Source organism: Cuculus canorus, chromosome 1, assembly GCF_017976375.1.
Source record: "Cuculus canorus isolate bCucCan1 chromosome 1, bCucCan1.pri, whole genome shotgun sequence".
NCBI classification, from domain to species: Eukaryota; Metazoa; Chordata; class Aves; order Cuculiformes; family Cuculidae; genus Cuculus; species Cuculus canorus.
The window spans coordinates 197848850-197873443 of NC_071401.1; the positions used below are offsets into that span (position 1 = coordinate 197848850).

General features: G+C 39.5%; 1 protein-coding gene and 2 long non-coding RNA genes across 12 annotated transcripts in view; 2 read left to right on the forward strand and 1 right to left on the reverse strand.

Moving 5' to 3' along the window:
• Nucleotides 1-1516, reverse strand: part of CACNA2D1 (calcium voltage-gated channel auxiliary subunit alpha2delta 1) — a 399914-nt gene extending 398398 nt beyond the window's left edge. For 6 of the 10 annotated variants that reach the window (XM_054068845.1, XM_054068873.1, XM_054068833.1 and 3 more), the window contains exon 1: nt 917-1516. In XM_054068845.1, coding sequence (XP_053924820.1) covers nt 917-1011 — 95 coding nt within the window. In that variant the 5' untranslated portion in view covers nt 1012-1516. The remainder of the gene's footprint in view (nt 1-916) is intronic. The other 4 variants (XM_054068882.1, XM_054068852.1, XM_009568580.2 and 1 more) reach the window with 3 other exon arrangements.
• On the forward strand, nt 313-4306 carry LOC128852382 (uncharacterized). Its single transcript, XR_008450200.1, has 3 exons — nt 313-468; nt 2224-2496; nt 2692-4306. It is a non-coding gene; the product is annotated as an uncharacterized LOC128852382 (long non-coding RNA).
• A 1772-nt stretch (nt 4307-6078) lies between these two features.
• LOC128851002 (uncharacterized) lies at nt 6079-24356 on the forward strand. The gene is made up of 3 exons (XR_008448281.1): nt 6079-6152; nt 18423-18549; nt 22989-24356. It is a non-coding gene; the product is annotated as an uncharacterized LOC128851002 (long non-coding RNA).
• The last annotated feature ends 238 nt before the right edge of the window (nt 24357-24594 follow it).

A 24594-nucleotide genomic window follows, 5' to 3' on the forward strand; every position in this document is an offset into this window, starting at 1 on the left:
TTTTTTTTTTTTTTTTTTTTCCCCAGTCTGTGGGCGAATCTCAAATACGACGTATCGGTTTATTTTCACCTTTTATTGCACGTTTTCATGACGGGATCTTTGCACGGCACCGGGCAACACTTTTATTCTCCTAAGTAGGCAGCGCTTTAAAGCTTACTCTCTGCCGGCCGCACAGAACATGAAGCCGCTCGCACCGAGAGCATCCAGCGGCTCAGGGAAGGTGGTTTTGGAGGAGCCCCGGCCATCCAGCGGCTCAGGGAAGGTGGTTTTGGAGGAGTCCCGGCCAGCCAGCGGCTCTGGGAAGGTGGTTTTGGAGGAGCCCCGGCCATCCAGCGGCTCTGCCTGGGATGCTCAGCACGCCGGATCCCTCGGGGCGGCTCACGGCTGCGCACACCCCGCAGCAACCCGGGCACCAAACAACCCCTGCGGCTGTCAAAACATTGACGGGGTGCGCTGCAACACGTCCAGGTAGGAGTGAGCTCCAGCACAGGCTCAAAACTCAAAGCCTCCTTCACGTAGAAAGGCAAGAAAATCTGCCTTTTTGCGGTAATTCGAATGGAATCGCGAGTTTTATATATATATAAAAAATACTGTGTTAAAACTCCAGCCAGGCTGGAATAACCTTCGTGGGAGGAGGGGACGGGCTCTGTGTAACTCGAAACTTTGCTCTCAGCACGGCTGCTCCGCCGGGGGTGGATTTAGAGCTGGATCCGCTCCGGAGCGCGGCTCTAAGGGAAAGCCTTCGCCTCCCGGCTGCCCCCTGCCCTCCTCCTGCCAGCCGCCCCGCGGGGACCCTCCGCTACCCTCTTTCCCAAGCCAAAGCAGCCGAAATCCTGCCGTTCCTTACTTTATTTCCCTTTGTACGATAATTTTGGCCCCGACCGCGCCCCCCGTCCCGGCCCCCGCGGGGACTCACGTCGTGGCAGAAGGGAAAGGTCCCTCCGAGGAGTGGTTCATCACCAAGGAGTGGAAAAGTGTCAGGCTAAAGACTAGCAGCCAGCCAGCAGCCATCTTCCTGATCGAAGATCGATTCCTCCTTTTCCCGAAGTCGGCGAGACGGCAATAATAATAAATTCAGCGATCGTGTGCGCGAAGGGGGGGGGGGCGGATTTTAAAGCCTCCTCCGCTCCCCCTCGCCCGCCCCCTCGCAGGAGGCGCTGCCCGGGCAGAAGGAGGAGGAGGAGAAACGATGGAGATCTGTGGGTGGAGTGGGGGAAGAGGAGAAATAGCGAAGAGAGAGAGAGACTCGACTCTTGCTACTCGAGCAGCAGCTCCGGCTTCATCTGATCCGCCGCCATCAGGACTACTTTGTAACAGATCTCCGCGTGTGTCCTTCCCTGATTTATCCCCCTGATTGCAGAGCAGAAAGAGGAGGAGGCAGGCAGGCAGGCGGGGTGGGGACTCTGGAAGGGAGAGAAGGGAAGAAGGAGAGAGTTGGAGACGGGCGGATCGCTCCTGCTTTCCCTGCGGGGACGCTCAGGGGCTGCCGCGCTCCTTACAAGGCAGCGAGGAACTCCCCGGGCTGCGTGCCGCACCGCCCCGCCGCCGCACGCTATTTTTAAACAGGCTTCGTGCCTTAATTTAATTCCTCCCCCCCCCCCCCCCCCCCCGCTCTCCACCCTCCCTTTGAAGCAGAAGCCGTGTGCCACCAGTCTGGGCTGCATTCATAGCGGTATATTTATATACGTGGGTATAAAGGACGCTCTTTCTGCTGCCGAGCTCGGAGGGATGCTCCGCGCAGCCGAGCCGCACCCGCGCAGCATCCCCGCCCTCGCAGGGTACCGCCCCGGCCGGTCCCTGGAGCGCTTCTCTAAGGGCACGGCTGGGAGTCCTCAGGCTTCCTTCCCAGCCCTAACCTAGATATCAGATTCCTTTGAAAATTCAGAAGGCGAATTTCCTCTCCCATCCTTTATTTTATCCGTGTTCGCATAGACCAGCCTCTGTGACAACTACATTCGCTGCAGGAATGGATAAAACAATCCAGGGAAATGTTTCTTAGCTTATTTACCAAAGCTGTTAAAAGTTCAGTGACAATTTTGATTTTCTTTATAATGTCTGAGCTGTTATTTGTCTCTGTTTCCTTTTTTCTTTGTATATATGTTTAATTTTATTCAACTAAATATGATCAGATAATTATATTTTTAAATGTTTAGCTAGTCCAACAGGTGAAAATGAAAGACAAGACACAATATTTATGCTGTTTCCACGTCCTTTGTATTTCAGGGTCACATCATCTTGAATGTATTAACTCACAGTGACTTCTACTAAGCAGAAAAGCGCTCATCTCTACTTTAAAGATGGCAAAAGGACGAAAGCTGAGACCTACCAATGAAGAATTGAGTGTTCACATTGTCTGGGCTCCAAGCCAGCGCAATATTTCAGTTACAATCTGTAAAGCATGCAGTCACTCATCTACATTGTTTCTGGATTGGAGCTGGCACTTTGGAGCGAGTGGGAAGAACTCCCAGTTGTCTTCACCTATCCACCTACCTGTGGGTACGTAGGATTCAGGGCTCAGATGCAAGTCCGAAATAGCAGTTTCTGAAATGATATTGCAATCTCTAGATTCAAGCAATCTGAAGAGTATCTATAGCCCAGCATTTTTAGGTCTCCATAGGCTTTATGGTTTTGTGGTCACCGGTCGGATACCCAGCTACAGCTGCTAATCTGAGCACCTTTGCTTTTCTGCAGAGATGTGGAGGCACTGCTGGCTTCTGCTGCAAGGTGTGAAGAGTAACTGCACAGTGACAGAGTTCCTGCTTCACACAGGATGCACTGAGATGAGATCCAAGGTGCAGAGAAGATGTCAGGGAGTGTAGTAAAAGTTTGGAGAAATGCAGAGGGGAAAGAGGCTGGTCATGTGAAGTAGCTTAGGTTGCACAAGGCCATGACACAGGTTCTTTTCGGAGTGTAGTTTAAGACATATTCTCACTCTTAAAGTCCTGCACTGTTTAATAGTAGTATTAGCCAGTTAAAAGGACGTCAGTTAAATTATGAACGTGAATATTTCTAAAACACACTGGTTCTGCTCCTTGAACAGACTCTGAAGATCAGCAAAAGTTCATGCCTAAACTCTGCTGACATCCACAAATTGGTTGTTCTGTTAGTTGTGCCCCAGAACACCTACAGCCTTGCAATGGGCTACACAGTCATTGAATAACACTCGAGAAACGCCCTTGATTTATTCCCCCGATTGCAGAGCAGAAAGAGGAGGAGGAGGCAGGCAGTGTGGGGGCTCTTGAAGGGAGAGAAGGAAGAGTTGGAGATGGGCAGATCACTCCCAGCTCCTGCCTTCCCTGCTGGAAAGAGTAGAAGATGGAAATGACCCACCTGGCTCCTTCCCTACCTGAAGGATACAGCATTCAACCACATCATCTCTGCTTGACAGGAAAGGGCTTGTGTTCGATTCTCAGTTGTGCTTCCTCCGAGCCTCACACAGCTGCTTACTAAGGCATGGGCACTGGGCAAGCAAGGAGGTGCTCTACTCCCACTGAAGTGGAAAAGCGGAGAAGGACACGCGCATTGGTCAGGGCAGGAGATGATGCAAATCACTGTGCAAACCCACATGAGAAGTGGCTTCAGTAGGTGAAAATAAGCAATACCCCCCCTCCCTCAGACATACTGTTTCAATATAATATACAGGAGAAAAAGAAGGATCAAAGGGTGATAGCATAAAATAATAAATAAAAAGTGTAGGGTTACACGGGAATGTTTTTTTCATGATTAGTACAATTTTTTTGTAAGGCTGCATTTCTGACGCTGTACCCATTATTTATAGACCCCCTTAGGGCAATAAATATTGCGACTGATAATTGTAACAACAATGACACATGGCTAGCAATGCAGCAGTACTGTGCGTGTGTGGGTTGGCACCCCACCTAGTACAGTAAGATCTGGATTGTGACTGTTTCAGCAATAGTAATACACTGTAACAATAGCTGAAATATGAAAAAAATGCTAGAGAAAATACCACTATTTTTTAATACAGCAATATTTGAAGCATCAAATCTATGGTGCCATTTACAAATGTACTCTCTGCAAATTAATCCAGCAATGAATGCCGCTTAGGTGCAAGTGAGTGCCTGTGCAGTCCATTGAAACTCAGGGATGAAGAAGAAGAGAAAAATTGTCTACTTGCATCTGCAGCATGGAGAAGAAATACACGGGTTAGCTCCAAGCAAGCTGCTTAAGGTGTTGAGGAGCAGCCAAGGCTGGAAAATGGAGCTTAGCAAAAGCTGCCTGTGTGGCATTCATGGAAGACTCAGATCTGTCATATAGAAGTCAAGTTCAGCCTGCAAGCTTTACAGGATTTACAAGCAAGCTTGGAGCAGAGCCCAGTTTTGAGAAAAGCTGGACTCAAATCACAGTTTTCCTTCAAAATTAAGTGAGCCTTGAAGGTGGGTTTTGAATTTTTGCCTTTTTTTTTTGAATCTGAAACTTGGGAAGCCGATGCCACCCTGAAGCACAGGGAAGAAAAGATGCAGGAGTTACTCTAGGAGTAAGGTGCTATTTACTAATTATTCACCTTTTTGTTTCACCTAATTATTTATGGCTTAAAAATGCATTTATATGCCAGATACTTAATAAAGATGAAGAATGTTTAGAAATGTTGACCTCATCCTACAAAAATGTATGTGTATGAGTACTCTTACTCAATTGAGTTCCCATTAGATTTGACGGAAAAGTGTGATTGACTTAAAACATGATACTAGCAGGATTAAGTTTCCTGATATTTCTTCATGATTCCGTAATATAGAAAAAAGAAGCACAAATATGGTTTCATAATGAAGTTTTAAAAGGTCATTAAAATCTCCTGAGCAATCAAGTTCTTTACTTCTTATGCTTATACTATTTCCCTATGCAGTCACATTTAAAACAGTATTTTAAATATGTGGTTTTTACTTCACAGCAATGTTGTGCTGCAGGTATTCTTCTAATTTATCTGTGTTAAGGTTCCTAAAGATCTATTACAGGTGACAAATCTTCTTTTTTAAGACCTCTCTGGAATAATAAACCACAAAAGTAAATCTTTCTTCATTCTTATTTCACTTCATTCTGAATTTATTGCCTGTCATATCTGACCAAGACCTTTCCGTGAAGGAACACAGGAATAACAGGGATTGATATAATGAGAGGGATTGTTACAAAAAGTTTGCTTTGCACCTCTTGATGGACTTGGCAGTGTTGGTTTTGCAGTTGGACTTGATGATCCTAAAGGTCTTTTCCAACTTGAATTATTTTATGATTCTATTCCATTCTATGATTTTTCTGAAACTGTTGGGAATCTTTCAATTGACTGTGGTGCTTGTACAGAATAAATAAACTGTTGCAAAAATACTCGGTTTATTTTGCATCAAAGATTTCTTCTCAGTTCAGTATATCAGTGACAATTCATGATCAAGCCTTTCTTTTTAATTTCAGTTTCTAGATATATTATTTACATTTTCTTAAACATTTCACACTGTTGCAAATCCAGCAGAAGAGACAAACAGCTGGGCCTTCTGTCTCTAAACCTTTTTTCTTAAAAACACGGATATTAAATTTAGAACAAGATTCAAAATTTTATTAATCTGGTTTTATGCTTTTATATAAATTCATTCTTCAGTAATCAGCATTGTCATAAAACTTCTGGAAAATAGTAGCAGTTTAAGACTTAATGTATACAATGATTGGAGCATTTGTGTGAATAGATAACATGCAGTGACCCAGTGTCTTAAGTGTCTTTTTTTTGTTGTTATATTCAATAAAACAGTAGTGTCTGTTATTCTTGCCAACCCTAATCTGCCTTGTGCTGAGTACACTTCACTCCTGTGTCTGGGATGACAAGTACTTTGCTGTATAGAATCCCAGATGTCATTCAGTTCAGCCAAAATATGCTTGCTGAGATACTGTAAAAAGTATGACAAGGTCTTAATCAATGCCACGGCGATACCAAAATATAATTTTGTTTCTGGTGCGTAGTATCTTCTTTATCTCTGTGTGTTGTGCAGGGAAAGAGGGAGTAATCTTACTGAATAATTCTCATTCTGTTTTCTTGCGGGGGACTGACTAGAGAATACAGGCAGCCTGATCTCAATTTCTAACTTCAGGGGCAAAAAGCCCTCTTATTGAAGTCTGCACCAGATGGAAATGCAATATCCAGCCCATTGCAAGTGAGCTGAATTGTTTTACATATTTGAATTTGATATCATTTTATACTGTAAAACCTCTGAGAGCTACACCCAGCAGCAAGGTAGTCAACAGTGTTTTGTTCTCAGACTTGCTTTTTTTCACATTTGAGTAATTGTGCTGAATCTAGTAGCAAAAATTTCCCTATATGATTAAATTCGGGTGTTTTCTTTTTCTTATTATTGTCATATTTTGTCACATAATGAGGAAAACATTAATCCTATTTCTAGTGATAAGACCAGGGATGGATGCATTTTCACACTGAAAGGGTTTTTTTAGCTGTTTTTTTTTGACCCTGATCAATAATTTTAGGATTGTTTAATATGGAAACTTGGAGACAAGCATAATAAATAGTCTCTCTGTGAATACCAAAGAAAATTGTCTTAAAACAAAGTACCGGGCACATAAAACTTCACCCATTTAAGGAGGATGCACAATGCAATTTATTGAATTGTCATTGATCCTGGTACATCTGTGCAAGGCACTATAGCACTATGTGCCACGTCTGCATGTGTTTTGAACACCTCCAGGGACGGTGGCTCCACCGCTTCCCTGGGCAGCCTGTTCCAATTCTTCACCACTCTTTCAGTAAAGAAATTTTTCCTAATATCCAATCTAAGCCTCCCCTGGCACAACGTCAGGCCGTTACTTATCACTTGTTACTTGGTTGGAGAGACCAGCATCCACCTCACTAAAACCTCCTTTTCAGTAGTTGTCGAGAGCAATAAGGTTGCCCCTAAGACTCCTCTTCTCCGGGCTAATGAACCTCAACTCCCTCAGCTGCTCCTCGTAAAACTTGTGCTCCAGACCCTTTTTTGCCCTCCTCTGGACGTCCTCCAGCAGCTCAATGTCTTTCTTGTATTGAGAGGCCCAAATCTGATCTCAGTATTCAAAGTGTGGCCTCACCAGTGCCGGATACAGGGGCATGATCGCTTCCCTGCTCCTACTGGCCACAGTTTCTCCTGCAGGCTGGTATGATATTGGCCACCTGGGCACACTGCTGGCTCATGTTAAGCAGCCTGTCAACCGGCACCCTCAGGTCCTTTTCCTCTGGGCAGAGCCTTTCTGCCCTCAAGTAGATCAACATTTCCACCCAGCTTGGTGTCGCCTGCAAATTTACTAAGAGAGTGCTCAATCCCCTCATCCAGATCACTGATTAGCAAACTTCCTGCAAAAGAATGGATGCTTTCATATTTTCGTGTTGGTTTTGGAAGTTCAACAGGGTGGGCTAGAGCTTAGTAGGAAAGTTGCATCTGATTCCCTTCTTTTGGGAACATAGTTATTACTGTTCCCATTCTGCACTTGTTGAGATACACATGAACTACCTACAATGAGAAAAAGCTTTCTTTTCTTTTAACCAATAAGTTACAACAGCAAGGAAACCTCACGATCTCAGCTCCGTTTGTAGTCAATAGGCATAGACTAGCAACTCAACAGAATGATGCATCCTGTCCTAAAACAGGTGGCTGGGATTATACCAGTCTCCTGTTTCATCTGCCTTACAAGCAGTGAATACCAAAATAACTCAGAAGGAACAAGAGGCAGAGAAGAGCTGAAAAAAAAAAAGTCAGAATGAAAGATAAAAGAGGAAAAGTAAGAGTTAAGAACCAGAAAGTACAAATAAAGAATGAAGGGTATGCATGTGGAAATGGAGGCAAACGAGTAAATTTATGTACTATAAAAGGAAAGTAAAAATTTTACAAAGGAAAGGAAAGAGTGAGGTGGGGAAAAGTAAAGTGAAAGAAGAAAACAGGAAAATGATGAGGAAAAAATTGGTATAAGAAAGTGAGACAATAAGGAGAAGGATAACAGTGCTGAAAATGAAATGCAGGTAAGTGGGAAAGACCACGGAAGAAGAGAAGGATGAAGCAGAACACAGAAAGAGGTTTGGTCTACACATACTGATGTGCGCATGTTCGCTTATTTTAGTTTCAAAATATGGCAAATCAGGAATCCTAACTGTAAAAAAAGATGCATATTCAGCAAGTCTTTGAGTGTGTCAGGGAATGACACTATAAACTGACATAACTTTGCCAAGACTGTACTGGATCAGAACCCAATTTTCTGCGATCAGACCCCCATCCAGTGTACTTTACCCCTAAGGAGAGATTATTAGAATAGCTCACATAATGGAGGCCACATATCTTCTGGTATAGGAGCACAAGGTCCACTACTTGTACCCAGGTTAAAGGCAGAACTCTCTCCCATATAATTCAATATACATCAGCCTGATAATACAGTGTCTGCTACACATTTTACAGCAATTGCAAAAATGGTTTAAGATAAATTTGAATCTTTTTTATACCCGTAGTTTATAATGCAAGAAGCATTAGATCTTATGCCAAGTACCCTTAAGAAATAATAAAATAATAAATAAATATTTATAATAGTTCTTCTCTGATAGAGCCTAAGGGGCAGATAGGTTCTCTCATCTCTTTCATGATTTATTAAAAATCTTTAATTGGCAGTTGTTAAAAAATTTCTATTCAGTTTTAAAGTGAAAAGTCAAAAGATCAAAGCAGCTCTAGGTAAGTTGCGCATTAGATCAACCTGAGTCTCTAATTAAAGTGAAGAGTGGGTTTAAAAGTTCCGTTCCAAGCTTGTGCTGTAATTTTAGCAAATGGTTGTGTGTTGTCTGAAAGTATAAAGTAAGTTTTTTACATATGCCCATAATTTCTGTAGGGTCTGTCACATGTTGAGGGACAACATGATGAACATCACGAGCAGGTAAATTTGAAAATACACAAAAGACTTCAGAGCAGAGCTCACTAATCTGTTTAACTCTCTGCCTAACGGTATCACAAGACCGAAAATATATATCACCCAGCCCGCTACACAGAGTTCTCAGTTACAACCTGAAAATGTCGTAAGTGTAAGATGCCCAGCCTGTCAGAATAATTAATATAACAATCACACAAAGATAATTAATTTAATATCATCTTGCTTGCTACATATGCAATAATTAATAAGAGCAATAAAGCAAGGAGAAATAATAATAATATCTGGCTTGCTCTGTTCCGAATCAGGCTCCCCTTTACATCCCTCTAAACAGTTATGAGAGACTGCAGAGACTTGTACAAACAAGTCAATTTTATTAGGAATAACAGGTCATGACTTAAGAAGGTTCAGCAGTAGCTGCAGAGAAGGTACCATCTGGAAAAATACATTGAACAACCCTGTTTATGACCCAACACCCAAACGCATACAGACGTACGATAAGCAATGATACGCGCATAGCAATAACAATCAGACGCAAGTAAAGCTAACACACAGATAGGGTTAAAAGTCCAGAAAGAGTTACTAATAATTAGCTTGATGTTAATTAGCTTGGTGTTACGATGTAAAGTGCTTACCCAATGGAATCCAGTGAGGGGAGGAGGGAAGGGAAGAGATAGGATTCAGCCTCTTGGCTGATCCCTACATTTTTGGTGACAATTTTATTTTCTTCGTGCCCACCCGCCCCAAAACTTTTCCTTTATTTAAACTATTTGTAGTAGCCTGAACCTAGGGGCAGAGTCTAGAATGAAGCTTGAGTGAATGTGTTCACTTTATTAATTGCTGATTGGTGGAGAAGGAGCTCTTGCTTCGTGTGCCAAACTCAACTGTGCAAGCCCAGCAGGTGTGGCCATGGGAACGGTTTGCCTCAGAGGCAGGGAGCAAGCTGGTAGCCTTAGCTGTGGAGGTGTGTTTTAGTATTATAATGATATTACAATAATGAGACTAGGTCATCTGTAGGCTGAGTAGTAAGAGCAGCAGCTGCAATCCATTTTCTTAGGAAATGATTAGGCTCTTGTCGTTGGTCGGGCCTTGCTGGTAGCAGTAGTTTGCTCTCCCTGTTCCCAGACACCTCATCCCCCACTTCAGATGCTGATGTGCCCTTGATGCTTTCCTTTTGGTTGAAGGCCTTGTACTCAGCTCATGGCAAGGGGGGGGAGACAGGAAAGCACCCAAACCCTTTTTTTCCCACATTCAGCCCCATTCCCGTACCTAGCTTTTATTCCCGCATACCGCCTTATTTCCCACAGGGTCTAATTCTTTCCAGAATTATACCCCATTAACTATGTAATAATGATGTCATTTATTCGTACAGGTTAATACCCCCTCTATTGTCCAAACTATTTCACAAACCAGTACGGCAGTGTTAAGGCCCCTCGTTGTAGTCCCTTCTACACAGTCTGCGGTTCCCTGCAAAGCAAAAAAGGCAGCTCTGTACAATCCACTCCAAATGTTGGGATTAATTAAGCTGTAGACTTTAGACTGCACTTGCAGATGTTATTAATTACTGCCACTCCCAGTTTAATAGCTGTTTCCATAGTAACTATAAGAATTTGAAGAAGGTGTGACGAGAAGTAAGCTGAGCAGTTGTTTGGTTTTGTTTTGCTTTTTAAAGAACTACAAAGGCAACCTAACCAAAAGTAAAATGACAACAACAACAACAACATTAATAATAATAATAATAATCATCATCATCATCATCATCATCATCCCCAAACCCTAGGCAATGCAATATAAACAGAAGTAATGACACAGATGACGTGGATGTTTTCAGAAGACAGCAAGGAACTTAACTAAACAGTTATTTAAGTTAATAATCTGCTCTCATTTGATCTCTTTAAATTCAAGCCAAGTTTGCACTTTTTGGTACAATCTAGAAAGCCCAGTGAAGTCAGAGTGCATGCAATACATGTAAATGTGGAACTATGTCTGTTTCCAGCATCACAGATTTACTAGACATATATATGCTTTCAGCAGCACTGGTTTAGAACTGCAGGGTTTAAAACCACAGGTCTCTGTTACTTGAAAAAAATAAAACTTATAATAGATTTGATATCTTATGTGAATTTAAAATTAACTATGTGACTGTGTCTCCGCAAATTTAAATGCAACTTTTTTTATCCATTACTCAGCACATTTACAAGAGCGAAGTGTTATCAGCTAACACATGAAGTACCTGTTATTATCTTTGAGTCATCTCTAAATTCTGTCTTCAGACAACATTTGCTGCTGGTTAAGAAGTATTCTGAAATCGTCTAGGTAGATATGAATCATTTAATATTTACTCTCGTATTTGAAAATAAAATGAAAAAAGGTGATGACTGATATAATAAATTACAAATTATTTGCAGCTTGGAACTATTATGAGAAAAAAGGTAAGAATTATTTTGATATTCCAAAATGATATACTGAAATAACAAATATTTCCTTTTCAAAGGCCTTCTCAGTTATTTGTTTACATTTTGAAACACTGATGCTTGAAAAGAATTAAACCTAAAAATGGAAACAGAAAAAATAAGGTTATTGGCAATATCCATATTATCTTAAAAAATAAATCCCTTTCACTTTAGGAAACTACTGACACTCTTTCCCTGTAAGAAGATGTGGGGATCATTTCTCATATGATAACTCTTAGAATGTCATATGAAAATTATAACAGTCTAAGCTGTATTTCCATCAATAGCTGTGACAGAAAATCTGCCTTTAAATGTCCAGTCCTCCCTCCCCTGAGTACAGAAAGTCTTTCACCCCTTTGAAATGCAGATGACTGACTCCAGTAGTACCACAAGAACTTTCTGTTTCTATTACAGAGCGACGCCCATTGTCAAGCCCCACACATGCCTATCTGTGTTCTGGGAGTGGAATATAACCATTTGAAGCCAATAAGCATTTGTCCTGTGCGCTGCTGAAATTCTGGGTTTAGAGTTCAAGTAGGTCAGAAGTGGTACCCAGTTTGTGTACCCAGTGGTACCCAGAAGGGTAGATGGTACCTCAGCTGCCTGTATGTATTCATAGTCCGGTATTTTAAATGGTTGTCAAAACATGTACCTAAAGCACATGGTACATCGTAGTAATCTGGGACATAAGAAAATAATTAAACATACAAAAATAGGACCTGTAAAAAAAAGGGGCCCAATGTTTAAGAGGATAAATCTGGACTGAGAGTTTTCCTTTTATAACACAGATCAGTGTTTTCCCAGTGAGCCGGGAAATTCCTGTAGGACCTAAGCAGGTTCCGCCTCCCACGCAACACTGCAACAGAAATCCTCTTTGAGGAGAGAAAGCTCATCTCTATGAGACGCTACTGCTATTTTCTCATCTGGCACCTTGGACTGGATGCCCATGAGCACTACCCTTAAGAGTGGCTGAACCACATCTTGCATAATGTCCTACAAGGAAATCACCTTGCCACCTCCCCTGTGATTGCCTGAGACCAGACTGATATATCTACGAAGAAAAAGCAGCAATCGCAGTAGATGGTACCGCTGTTCTTTATACCCTGAAATAGAATTGATTTGTTTCTTTTTGACCTTGGAAACACCTTCTGCCCTTGTTTAGTCTTTTCTTCTGGCCAGTCTCCTGAGATCTGCTTTCTAGGCATAAAATCATGAGAAGGAGATCGGTTTTGAAAAGACATAAAGTCTCGGGGAAACATTGAAAGGAGGACATAACCTTGAGATGAGAGTACATGGGTAAAGGAGGCAGAAAATCTAATACAGGGTCAAAAAAAAAATGAAAGGGAGAAGATTAATTAAAACGTGCTAAAAGAGTTTTGAGGATGAAAAAGGAATATAAGTGTTAAGCGTTTTTCTTTGTAACAGAAGCTCTGCTGAAATTCAATGAGGAAAGCATGGCTTTTATTTGAGTGGTAATTTGCATATTAATATTGTGATAGCATTATGCAATAGTATATAAGACAGATTGGGTAAATAAAGGCTGTGACCAAACATTTCAGCTTTTCCCCCACGTCTTTTCAAAATAAAACTGGCAGAATGTCACACTGTAGGCTTGTCCTTGATTTGTTTCCACCAGAACATTAATTGATGTGTTCCCGTGTTTTGATATGTGATTTACAAGCTCTATAACTCAAAGGATGATTACAGTCAGGATAGCAATCTGGTTGCCAAGCCTCATTTCAGTGAACTGTCCTGGATATTTCACTCTAGAAATCATGGCTTTCTAAATGTGTGGGGCAATATTAAACAGTGGCAATCAACGGTACAGTTTTCTGTTGGTGTAGCGGGAGGGAGTATTTTGAAATAGCTAGTGCATCTGCTTGTAGCTATTTTTTTCTCAAACTGGAAAAATCTCCAATGTTTCAAACAAAATACTGAGAAATGTAGAAGTCTTCACAAAGAACATTCTGTATTTAAAAAAAAAATCTATTTTTTCCAAAGCAACCAAAAGGAATGGAAGAAGAATATATACAGCCGGGGGGGGAGGGGAAAATTTCAATTTTCTTCCCCTAGTAATTCAAAAATTGCTTTGCAAAACTCGTGGTAACCCAGAAATTTTTGAATTATAGTTTCATTCCAATACAATCTACAGTGGCTCAACTGTGACCCCTAAATACCAAGGCTGTAATGGAAACTGTGAAAAATTCAAGCCCATTATTGTTCTAGTCTGTGTTACTGTAATATCATCTATCCATTTCATGTTTCATCTAGTTTTCTAATATTATTTCATTTGGTGAAAGATATTTAACAAGAAAAATTTTTAGAAACACTTTTTTAATAACAACTCCATAGTGTTAAAGGAGTTACAGAGTGTTTGCGTGTTAATGTCATTGTAATTTTATTCTGTTAAAGGCTCCCTCCAGTACAGCACCTTTACAGATTGATACCCCTTAGTTATAGATCATTTCAGCTCACGTATCAAAAACAGCTAGGAGGTGATATTAGTACTGAGAAGAGTACTAGAAGTTGAATAAGGCACTAACTTTGCAGTGTGAAAATTGGCACATACTGGCCAGAAAACTGAGGAAGCAACCAGCAGCAGTAAATTGTTGATAGCAAAATATTTACTATATTTAAAACACAAATGCTGGTTTATTATTTCTTACATTTAATCTACTGTCTGAAAACTGGGTATAAACATTTTGCTTTATTGAACTTTTGAGGGAGCACCATGGCCCTGTTTTTACTGATGGGATATGTTGTCGTTTCAAAGGGATCCTGTGCTGGTACAATTCTCTGTTCAGCTTCATCTCAGGATTTGTTGCAAAGTCACTGTCTATGGAAACACTGTTTTATGAATGCCTTTTGCTGCAAGTGTAACTGCCTGTGTGTAGGAGAGAGGTCAAGTCTATTACATTTTACCAAACTCATGTATTTTATTCCTCATCGTGGCACTTGACTGATTTTTCTTGACTGATGTCAAGACTTGACTGATGTTGTTCTTATTACATATACTTTCTTTTCTTTTTTATCTGTTGTTTTATCCATTTAATTTTACCAATATATAATAAAGCCAAGCGTACTTTACTCTGTGGTGTGAAGATACGGGCCCAGCCTCAGGGTTTTCAGTCATACAGGCAACATGAAATTTTGGTGTGGAAGTAAAGTGGCTTCTTAGCAGGTGAATGAGCATATGAATTTTTAAATAAGGAGAAATAAACAGAAAGTAGCAGTGCAGTTTTAATGTGGGAAGAAGAGTGGGATAATTCAAGAGAGGTGAAGTTTGGGAGATAAAGCTGATAAAAATAAAGTGAATTTCTGATGAGATTTGGGCAGGAGAAATGAAAATGAGCTGAAGGATTTGCTAGGAGGAGATAGGAGGTTGGAACTTTCCCTGATGCTTCTAGTAAGACTATTTCGTACATGTTTAAGAAAAGAAATTGTTGCCCTTCAATGTCATTCCAGATATTGAAGTGGTATTTAGATATCCTTGAACTATACCATGCATAGAATGTTCTGAGTGTCAGGAATGAAGCCTTTAAATTTACTAAACATTCTGTGGAAATTACAATGTAGGGACAAAAGCAGATCTAGAAAGTCAGTTGCAGCCTTATGTACACTAAGTGCTCAATAGTCCACATTCACAAGCAATAAAGTTCTCTTCTGTTTGTATTTAGCTAAGAGAATGAAGATGCAAATAATCGAGACCAAATCACCCTGTGACTTGGAACTTCCTGCCAACCACAGATAATAGAATGAATTTCTGGCAGATTCTGCTGTATGAAAGGAGGATGCTAGGAGTTATAAAAAAGCTCAGAAAAGGCTGTGTTCCTGAGGTCAAAAAGTTTTAAAATAAAATAAAAAAATGGCCAAAAATCAATCTGAAATAAAAAAAAGAACCAGGAGTTTCACTAATTTCTTTAAGAAAGGAGCAGAGGCATTACACAAGATTTAAGGAAAAAGATGACATAGCTATGACGTAGCCTTTAAAACAAACAACCCCCACACACACTTTTGTCCATGTTTCTGACTTCAGTTTTATAAATTGCTTCAGAAGAGATTTTGAAGATAAAGACATAGAAAAAAATGTGATAAAATACAACATGGGTTTACCAAAGACTGGATTAGGCTGACATTTTCCTTTGATTTTCTGGACAAGGGAAGTGAAATGTATCTAATCTATTTGTACTTTTACAAAGCATCTGATACAATTCCACAAGGAAAATTATTAGCTAAATAGAGAAGTCAGGGATTAGTACAAGAATTTTAAATTGAGTGAAGAACAGACTTAAAAGAAAAGAAGTGAAATGTTGATTAGAGAAGTATCTTAAATACTAGAGAGTTATTCCATCTAATATTTTCATTAGAAATCTTGGCCTAAGATATGTGATTGTTCTGTTAAAATTTAATGATGCACAAAGGTATTACCAATATAGGGGAGGATTAAACATCATACAGGATGAAATAGAGCAAGAATAAAATTATGACTTTAGGGACTAATATGAAAAAAATATTTGCTGGAAATTTTAGTTAATCAAAGGATGACTGTGATCCGTTAGTGTTATGTAGATGAGAAGTAATGAAAAATAATTAATTAATCTGTTTCTGTTCATCTATATTGTTTTATAAAGCACTTGCATTTGGGCTGAATGTAAGAAAACTGGGAATTTGAACCTTGTTGCTTCCATTCCTATGCAGATATAGCCAGTGGGACTCCATCCTAACTGTGGAAAACACTTTTGGTCAACCATATTAAACAAGTAAATTCAAACTGGAGTAAGGGCTAAGAAAGGTTCCTAGGACTAAATGTACTTTGCTCTTATGAGCGAGGGGCAGATAAGGAGTATGATCACCCTCTGAAAAAGTAAGAGGAAACAGAAAAGGCAGAAGACATGTTAGCTAATGAGTAGTGCTGGCACAAGGACAAATGGGCACAAATTAGTCTTAAATAGATTGATAGTTTTGAAGACAGAGATCAAGACCATCTGAACAGTGAGGGGCAAAAAGAGAAGCTGTGTTTCCAGCTCATGAAACAGAAACAGTACTGCTATTGCCCCTTTGCCCAAACCAGTTTCTCACTTCATTTTCATTTCCACAGTGAGTCCTTTAACATGAATAAAACCATTCTTCTCTAATAGATTACTTTGCTAGGCACCTCCAGACAGTAGAAATTAAATATAATTTCTCTTCTATCAGAGAGCTCACATTTGCTGTTAACCGACTACCCTCCATTTTTTGTGTTTATGTTCTTTTCCATTGTGCTACTTCACCCTCCTGGTGTTTTCTTCTGCTTCTTCACATGCCTTTCTCCTTCTTCTGTATTATATTGTTTGGATTCTTGATCTCATTAATTTTCTTTTTTTTCCCCTTTTTTTAGCAAAGCCTTGCACCAAAGCAGATGAAATACAATTTCTTTCTCAATGCTGTAAAAAGCAACTCTGTTGAGGGATTCTCTGTCATCAATATATAACAGACTAAAAAAATTTACAAGCACAGGACTGGAGTAGGCAGACAGAATGCATATTAATATTAGTTCTTGGATTGCTACAAGAATAATTTTTTTCTCTATTATCCTTATACAATTATATCAGTGGTTCACCATTCAATTTAATCGCCCACTAAAAATTCTGAGTTCTTTGTATTTAAATATTCCAGGCCATGTGAAGCCAACAGAACCCAGAAGTCCTCTGCCCTCTTAGATCAAACATAGGGCTACCAAACCCTCATTTTTTCTGAATATTTTCTGATTCTTTATTAAAAATAGATAGATAAAGCTTTTGTTCATCACCTTCTCAAACAGATACATTTTTCAGGAGTTCAATAAAGCTGAGGAAATATGGATGCTTACTTCTTTTTTCTTTTACTGACTCAATAGGACAAAGTGTTCTCTAACATTAGTTGGTTAGCCCTTCTATCCTGTTTTCTTCTAGTAAATAATTTAAACAATTTGACTTTCAAATACAGAAATTGCCTGTGATACTATTTTTTGGCAAGCTAGTTGCGTGGTGCACTCACATGCTAAGTCATCGCTTGGGCTATGTAAGCAAAGGTTGCTAAGATTCAGTTATAAACTGACATTCTTTCAATTGCAAGTCAGAATGTTAAATTCAGTAATATCAGACACAATTGCTATCTTGTTTTAAAAATAATATGTGAATTTATAAAGACCAGATAAGGACAATCTTTGCTTTGGTGGGATCGGATGATCAGAGAAGGATTGCACACTTACTCTCAGGACTCCATGAGTTATGAACTATTAATAACTCAGCCACAGTCACAGCAAAGTCTCCTCTCAGGAGAGCAATGAGGACTTGGACATTTGTCTTCAGAAAGAATTTTCAGGTTTGGTTTTGTTCCAGGTAAGAATGGAGTTCCAGTCCTTCAAAATGTTTCACATAAATAAAGTGGTGAGTTAGAGCCAGCTAAACAGTGGTTCAATTTTACTTCTCAAATTCTAACACTGCTGAGAAATGCAAATGAAATACTGAAGCAATTATCACAATTGGATTGAATTTGTTCAGCATTCTGGATTTTTTGCTGGAAAGAAAGGGAGCAGTAAATTTTAGAACATGTGCAACATTTGATTTCAATACTCCACTCTGTGCTCTATTTTTACAAGAGCTGAAATATAATTCAGATGATTTAACAGAAGACTTACATAACTACCAAATTAACAACAATATTTTTATTTAAGCGGAACAATTAAAAAGGAGGGAAAGAAAAAAGAAAACCAACAAACAAACAAACCCCAAATAAAATACGCAAGAATTTTGAACTATTTTCATACTGTTAAAAACCCATTACTACAGGTTTTTACTCCAATAAGAAGTATGTTATTGTTCAGGCTGTATAATTTTTTATGACAGAAAGTCTTCAAGGGTCAGTATCTATAAAAAAATGGATGGTATTTGTGCATTGGCCTGGCTGTAGCTTGTGGTGTGGCTGGAGATGGTAGGTGAGCCCATCTCTGTGTGGATGGAAGACAACTCCCAGTGCTGCACTATTCATCAGCTCACTGCTGCTCCTGCCTTGCATGTTGCATCATGAGCACATGGCTTTATTAGTCATTTGCTCATTTTGCAGGAACCAAGGACAAAATTAGAAGAAAGAAGTGTGTCTCTTTCCAAACTCAAAGCCAAAGGAAGAAAGTAGACCAGGAAGGACTGAAATATAATCTGTAATTTACACAGCTGCAGAGCCACAAAGGCAGGTGGGTGGCTAATAATTTGCTTTTCCTCAATGTTTTATCTTTTTTCTACTTTATTTCTCTTATTTGCTTCTACATTGGGATTATTTTGGGGTTTTTTTTCTGTTTTTGACTGCTTGACTCACTTGCCCAAGGGAAAAAGAATAATACAAGGTAAAATTTGGAAAGAAATAATCATGGGTGTGTATTTTCCCACAAGCAAAAGACATTTTATTTTGTGGAAATTTCATGCAACATTCATCAGTTTCAGAGCTTATTTTATATGCTCTTATATGTAAAATTTGCAAAAGAAAAAATGCTATTATAGTTGAAATTTTATTTTTTTATTTTATTTGAAGCTTTATCATGATGCCTAGCAAACATAGGACAATGCAATGCTATGATAGCAAATATTCTATCATATTATTTCACAGGGCCATTGAAAAAAAAAGTTATAAAATGCTATTTGTTTCATTAAAAATGTTTTTAAACTGTTATCTGTTCCTTCCATTTAGATATAATACTTTTTTCTTTTTTGTAAACCAGGATGTTTTACATTCGTTTGTGTTTGTACAACGTCCACCCTAATGGTCACCAAGTAAAGCTGATAGATGCTAGTCCATGAATAATGAGTACTGATAAAACCTGGAATAAATAACAGATGTTTCTAAGTATGGTAGAATACACAAAGGTTGATAGCTTTAAGGGAAAACTCATTAAGAACACCACAGAGAGCTGTATTTACGGAGGTAACATTTGTATATGTTGAACAATTTATTTGTTTTTAATAATACTTTGGATTGGAAGGGGAATTTATAGGTCATCTAGTCCAACCGCTCTGCCATGGGCCGGGACGTCTTTCACTAGATGAGGCTGCTCAAAGCCCCATCCAACCTGACCTTGAACTCTTCCAGGGATGAGACATCCACAAGTTCTTTGGGCAACATGTTCCAGTGCTTCACCACCCTCATAGTATTGACTTTCTTCCCTATGTCCAATCTAAATCGGCCCTCTTTCAGTTTAAATCCTCACTACAGGTCCTGGTGAAAAGCCTTTCTCTGTCTTTCTTACAAGCTCCCTGTATGTTTTGGAAGGCTGCAAGAAGTCTCCCTGAAGCCTTCTCTTCTCCAGGCTGTGCAACTCCAATTCTCTCAGCCTGTGAGAATGTGAGAATCATTTCTGTGAAATGATCCTTCTCTGAACCGGCTCCAACACGTCCATGTTTTTCCTGTGCTGAGATATCCAGAGCAGGATGCAATACTCCAGGTGGAGTCTAACCAGAGCATAGTAGTGGGGCAGAATCACCTCCCTTGACCTGCTGGCTATGCTTCTTTTGATGCAGCCCAGGATATGGTTGGACTTCTGGGCTCCAAGCGCCCATTGTCCATTCATATTTTTGCATCCATCAGTACCTCCGAGGTCCTTCTCAGCAGGGCTGCTCTAAATCTTTTCATCCCCCAGCCTGTATTGCTATTGAGGACTTCCTTGATCTGGTACAGGACCTTACATTTGGCATTGCTGAACTTCTTAAAGTTAGGTGCCTAACTCCTAGAGCATTTGGTTACGGTGGAGGAAGTCAAAATCTCCTCTAAATAGAGGATAAGGTCCTGAGGTTTATAAGCTATACTCTGCCAGCCTGATGATTACATACTGGAAAAAAAATAGAAGAAAAGTTGGTTTAATTAGATACTCAGTAAAATCTGTTGACAAAGAAACTTTGATATATAACCATTAACATGTCCCCTCTCTTGGCTTTTGGGGTTTGCTGTGGCTTTGGGTTGTGTTTTGTTACATAATTATTGTAATGAAATATTCCTGCCTGTAGATTATTCTCAGCCAACATTTATGGAGATTCGGGGGCTAAACATAATTAAAGGTTGTTTCAGTTACCAGAGGGACTAGACTTATTCCCACACACAAAATGTGGCCTGATGTAAGAGTTCAGCAGTGTACAGATGGCCACAGTTCGACCTTGGGAAAATTTTACATATAACACATTTGGCCTAAGAATGTCAGAGAAATGCAACTGGTATAAAACCCCAGACATAATGCCCAGAGAAATGCAACACCCAGTCAGGAACCTAGTAAAATGTTGAAACAGTTCTGATTTAGTGAAATTTTATTGCTACTTTCATCAGTGCCTCTAGTTTTTGCTAACAGGTTTCCGGTTTAGACGTTGATTATGCTAGGAGAGGCTTAGCAATAGGAATTTGTTAGCACTACAATTTGAGAAAACCTGATCTGACAATGATGCCCTTCCCAAAGAATGCAATTAAGTTATCACTAGGGTTATTTCTAGGTTGTTTATTGTCTTTTAGTTGAGTTTCCTGATAGCAGCGAATATCTGTCAACTTTTATATTGGTGCTAGTCGTGGCAAAACTAAAGTCTGACAGGGAGGAGAAGATACCGTGCTCATTTTAGTTGGGTCTTTCTGTTAAAGAGACTTAACTTCTCAGTGGATTTCAGATCATTTTAATTGGCGTTTAGGCATATTTTTTCCTGTTTGTTTATCTCTTTAAAGAAGGGATTCCCTGACTTCAGAGGCAAATGGCAAGTCACTACTTAGATCTCCATGTAGCAAGAGTCAATTTCTCCTTTACCAGAAATAGCATATACTCCTAATGTGAGTGCCTCATCAAGACATCTAAAGTTATATTGCATCAATCTGAGTCGAAGAGACAGGGATTAAGTCTAAGAAGTTCATGTTTTCCAGTAAATATACTCTATGACCATGTATTAAACCATGATGATAAAATAAATGGTGGACATAGTATCTATATGAGAAATTCCATAATCTATACATAGCACCGTCTACAAGCGCTCATCTCACTGTTGTAATGATGTGAACAAAATTTACCATAAGGCGTAAAAGGACGAGGGAGGGTCATAGGAGGATGGAAAAAACACACGATGGGGACTGAATTAAGGCTGCAGAGGTAGCTTTTTGAATGCTTGACTCTGTGACCTTCATAACATTAATAATGTCATTTTAATGCATACTATATTTTATTTGTTTAATGCCTCAGAGTAGCTACATTTGGAATGAACTCCATCACCTGCACTGAGGAAGTAACTCAATAGGTCTTGACCCAGCATGGCCTGTTGTGATCAGCCTGTGTAAGGTCATATGCATCACCCTTAGCCCTGATTGCTGATGACAGGGTGAAGAAAAATTCTGTCTTGTGTTTCATGAAAACGTAATTACTCACTTTGTCATGTTGATCTTGTAACATGTCTCCTGCTCATACTGCTTCTCAGTAATTTTCTGCATAGAAATACCCTTTGTGCACTGTCGCCAATCACTTTGTCACATGGTGCAAGCTATATCTGTTAGATTTCACTAGAGAATGTTATTTTTCCCTGGAGATGCTTCCATCAGTTTTTATCTCCAAGGAAGCAGTTCTAAGAAACACCCTTTCTACTGATATCGGTCCTTTCCTTTACTCCCTCTCAGAGCTGGCAGTCGTAGTTGACCATGTGCCAAATTAAAATTGCTATCAAAATTGCTTGATGTATTCTAATGCTTCAGGATCCTTTCACTGTAACGTCATCCTATACTTGAGCAATGCATTGCCCAGCTCCTGAATTCGCCAAATTCCATGTATCCAGAATCCTGAAGCAATGCACTTGTGTAAGGGCAGCTCTGTCAATTATAATACCAGTCTGCTGCATGCTATTATGACTTTATGGTCTTAGGTGTCCTGAGTGACTACAGCAGTGTTTTAACAAGCTGCCTCTTTCTCTGCAGTCCTGTGGCCCTTTTGCTTGGATGCAGAGGGAAAGGATGATATAAGAGGGATGGGGAGGACAACACATTAACCTTCTCCATGACTTGGATAGTCCTAAACTCCATGAGTAAAGCGACAGCTCTAGTTTGAACCTAAGGAGCAGCATTTAACTTTTATGATCTCTCACAGTTACTTAGAAGGTCATTTTACTTAATTAGAAAAAATGCAGCCAAGTTATATCCACATCACTGGCATCATATGTTACCCTCAGTTACCCCATAGAAACATCTTTAAATATAAACTCTCTTCACAAATGCTATCCTGTCACCAATTATTTCATGCAATGTTATCTTCCCTTCCTCCTTATTTACCTAATGACTTGGTGTTGTTATTTATACTATTTCTGTGTTGATTTATCCTACAACCATATGTTCACTCGCTTTAGATTTTTGTGGCATATGCGTTTCAATGATTAATTATTGCTGAGATTCAGGTTTTTGGTTTTCAGAAATAAAAAGGTGATGTCTTTGTAATTTTTAAAAATTCAATGTAATCATTTTGCAAAAGGAGGAAAAAAAGAAGTTTTTGTTTTAAAGGATTAATCTTTAAAATAGCATAGAACTGCAGAAGAAATAAGGAAGGTGAAAAAACCCTAACCCTGTCAAATATTCTCCATTTCTAAAACTTTGCTTTTGTAGTTCTGATTGCTAACTGTAACTGTTGTATAATTTCAGGGGATATTCAAATAGATGGATTGCAGAACCTATGACAAGAAGAAAGCATCCAGGCAGATCTGTGTGTACCTAACGCCGAAAAGTAACTTCACTTCTCACTGATACTTGCTGTTATAGTTCTTGTATATGATGTACTACATTATGCTAATATTTTAGGAATGGTAAGCCAGCTGTCTGATACAATGGCCAAGGTGTTTTTTCTCTAGGATGGAAATTCATAACTTATGATCTTCTAGGCAATATTTGTATTCTGCTTTCACTTCATTTTTAGGGTGGAGTGCCAAAAAATGAAGATTTTTGGCTCTAGAGAAAAGAATGCTCTTAATTTATTAGTTCACTTTGGGGGGACATAGCAAAGCTTTTGGTCAATGTTTGTTTTTATAATCCCATAAATCCTATGCTTTAGCACAACAACGTATCAGAGATGAAAACAGTAGAAAACCACTTCTTTCCTGACTTGGCTGTGGAAAGAGTGAGGGCATGTTGTTTTGGCTGGTCACATATTTCTGAAGAATTTGATTTGTATTGATAGGTTTGTCTCCTTATGGTGTTACGTGGGAATTTTGAATTGCTCTGCAGCAGTTATCAGAACTGCAGTATCCTTGATGATTCTCACCTTCACTGACCTAGCATAAACAAGCTGTCTTTTGTGTGCCGGACTGTTGGATGCATTAGAATATATATAATAATATCTTGATGTTGAAAACTCTACCCTCAGAAGAGAAAGGAATCAAAGCTGCAAGGTTCGACTGAGCAAATGAAACATCTGCCTGAATTTCATTTACAGAGGAAGTTTAGAGAACAAAGAGTCTACCAGTCAAATCCCATATTTAATAAGGAAGTGGTTTAGGTAATTTATTTTTGATTCACAATCTACAGTCAAAAATATTGGTAAATATTTCACCCAACTGAAATAAAAATATTCTCTTTACAAAAAAGTCTTGTCAGAGTTTAATCCGAGCCAACAACTAAGCACCATACAGCAACTCTCTTACTACTCCCCAGTCAGATGGGGGAGATAATAACAAGGATAGAAGTAAGAAAACTTGTGGGTTGAGGTAAAAATAGTTGAATAGGTAGAGTTAAAGTCATGCATGAAATGGAAGCAAACCAGGGAATTAATTCATTGCTTTCCTATCAGCAGGAAGATGTTCAGCCACCTCCAGGAAAGCAGGGCACTACCACATGTAATGGTTACTTGGGAAGACAAACAACATACTCCAGACATCTTCCCCCTTTTTTCTTCTTCCCCTGGTTTATATGCTGAGCCAGACGTCATATGGTGTAGAATATAGAATCATAGAACCATCAGGTTGGAAAAAACCTCCATCATTGAGTCCAACCATTCCTATCTGCCACTAAAACATAACCCCGAGCACCTCATCTACCTATCTTTTAAATGCCTCCAGGGATGGTGACTCAACCACCTCCCTGGGCAGCCTCTGCCAGTGCCTGATGACACTTTCTGTGAAAAATTTTTTTCCTGATATCCAGTATGAACCTCCCCTGGTGGAACTTGAGGCCATTCCCCCTTGTCCTGTCCTCAGTCACTTGGGAGAAGAGGCCAGCTCCCTCCTCTCCACAACCTCCTTTCAGGTAGTTGTAG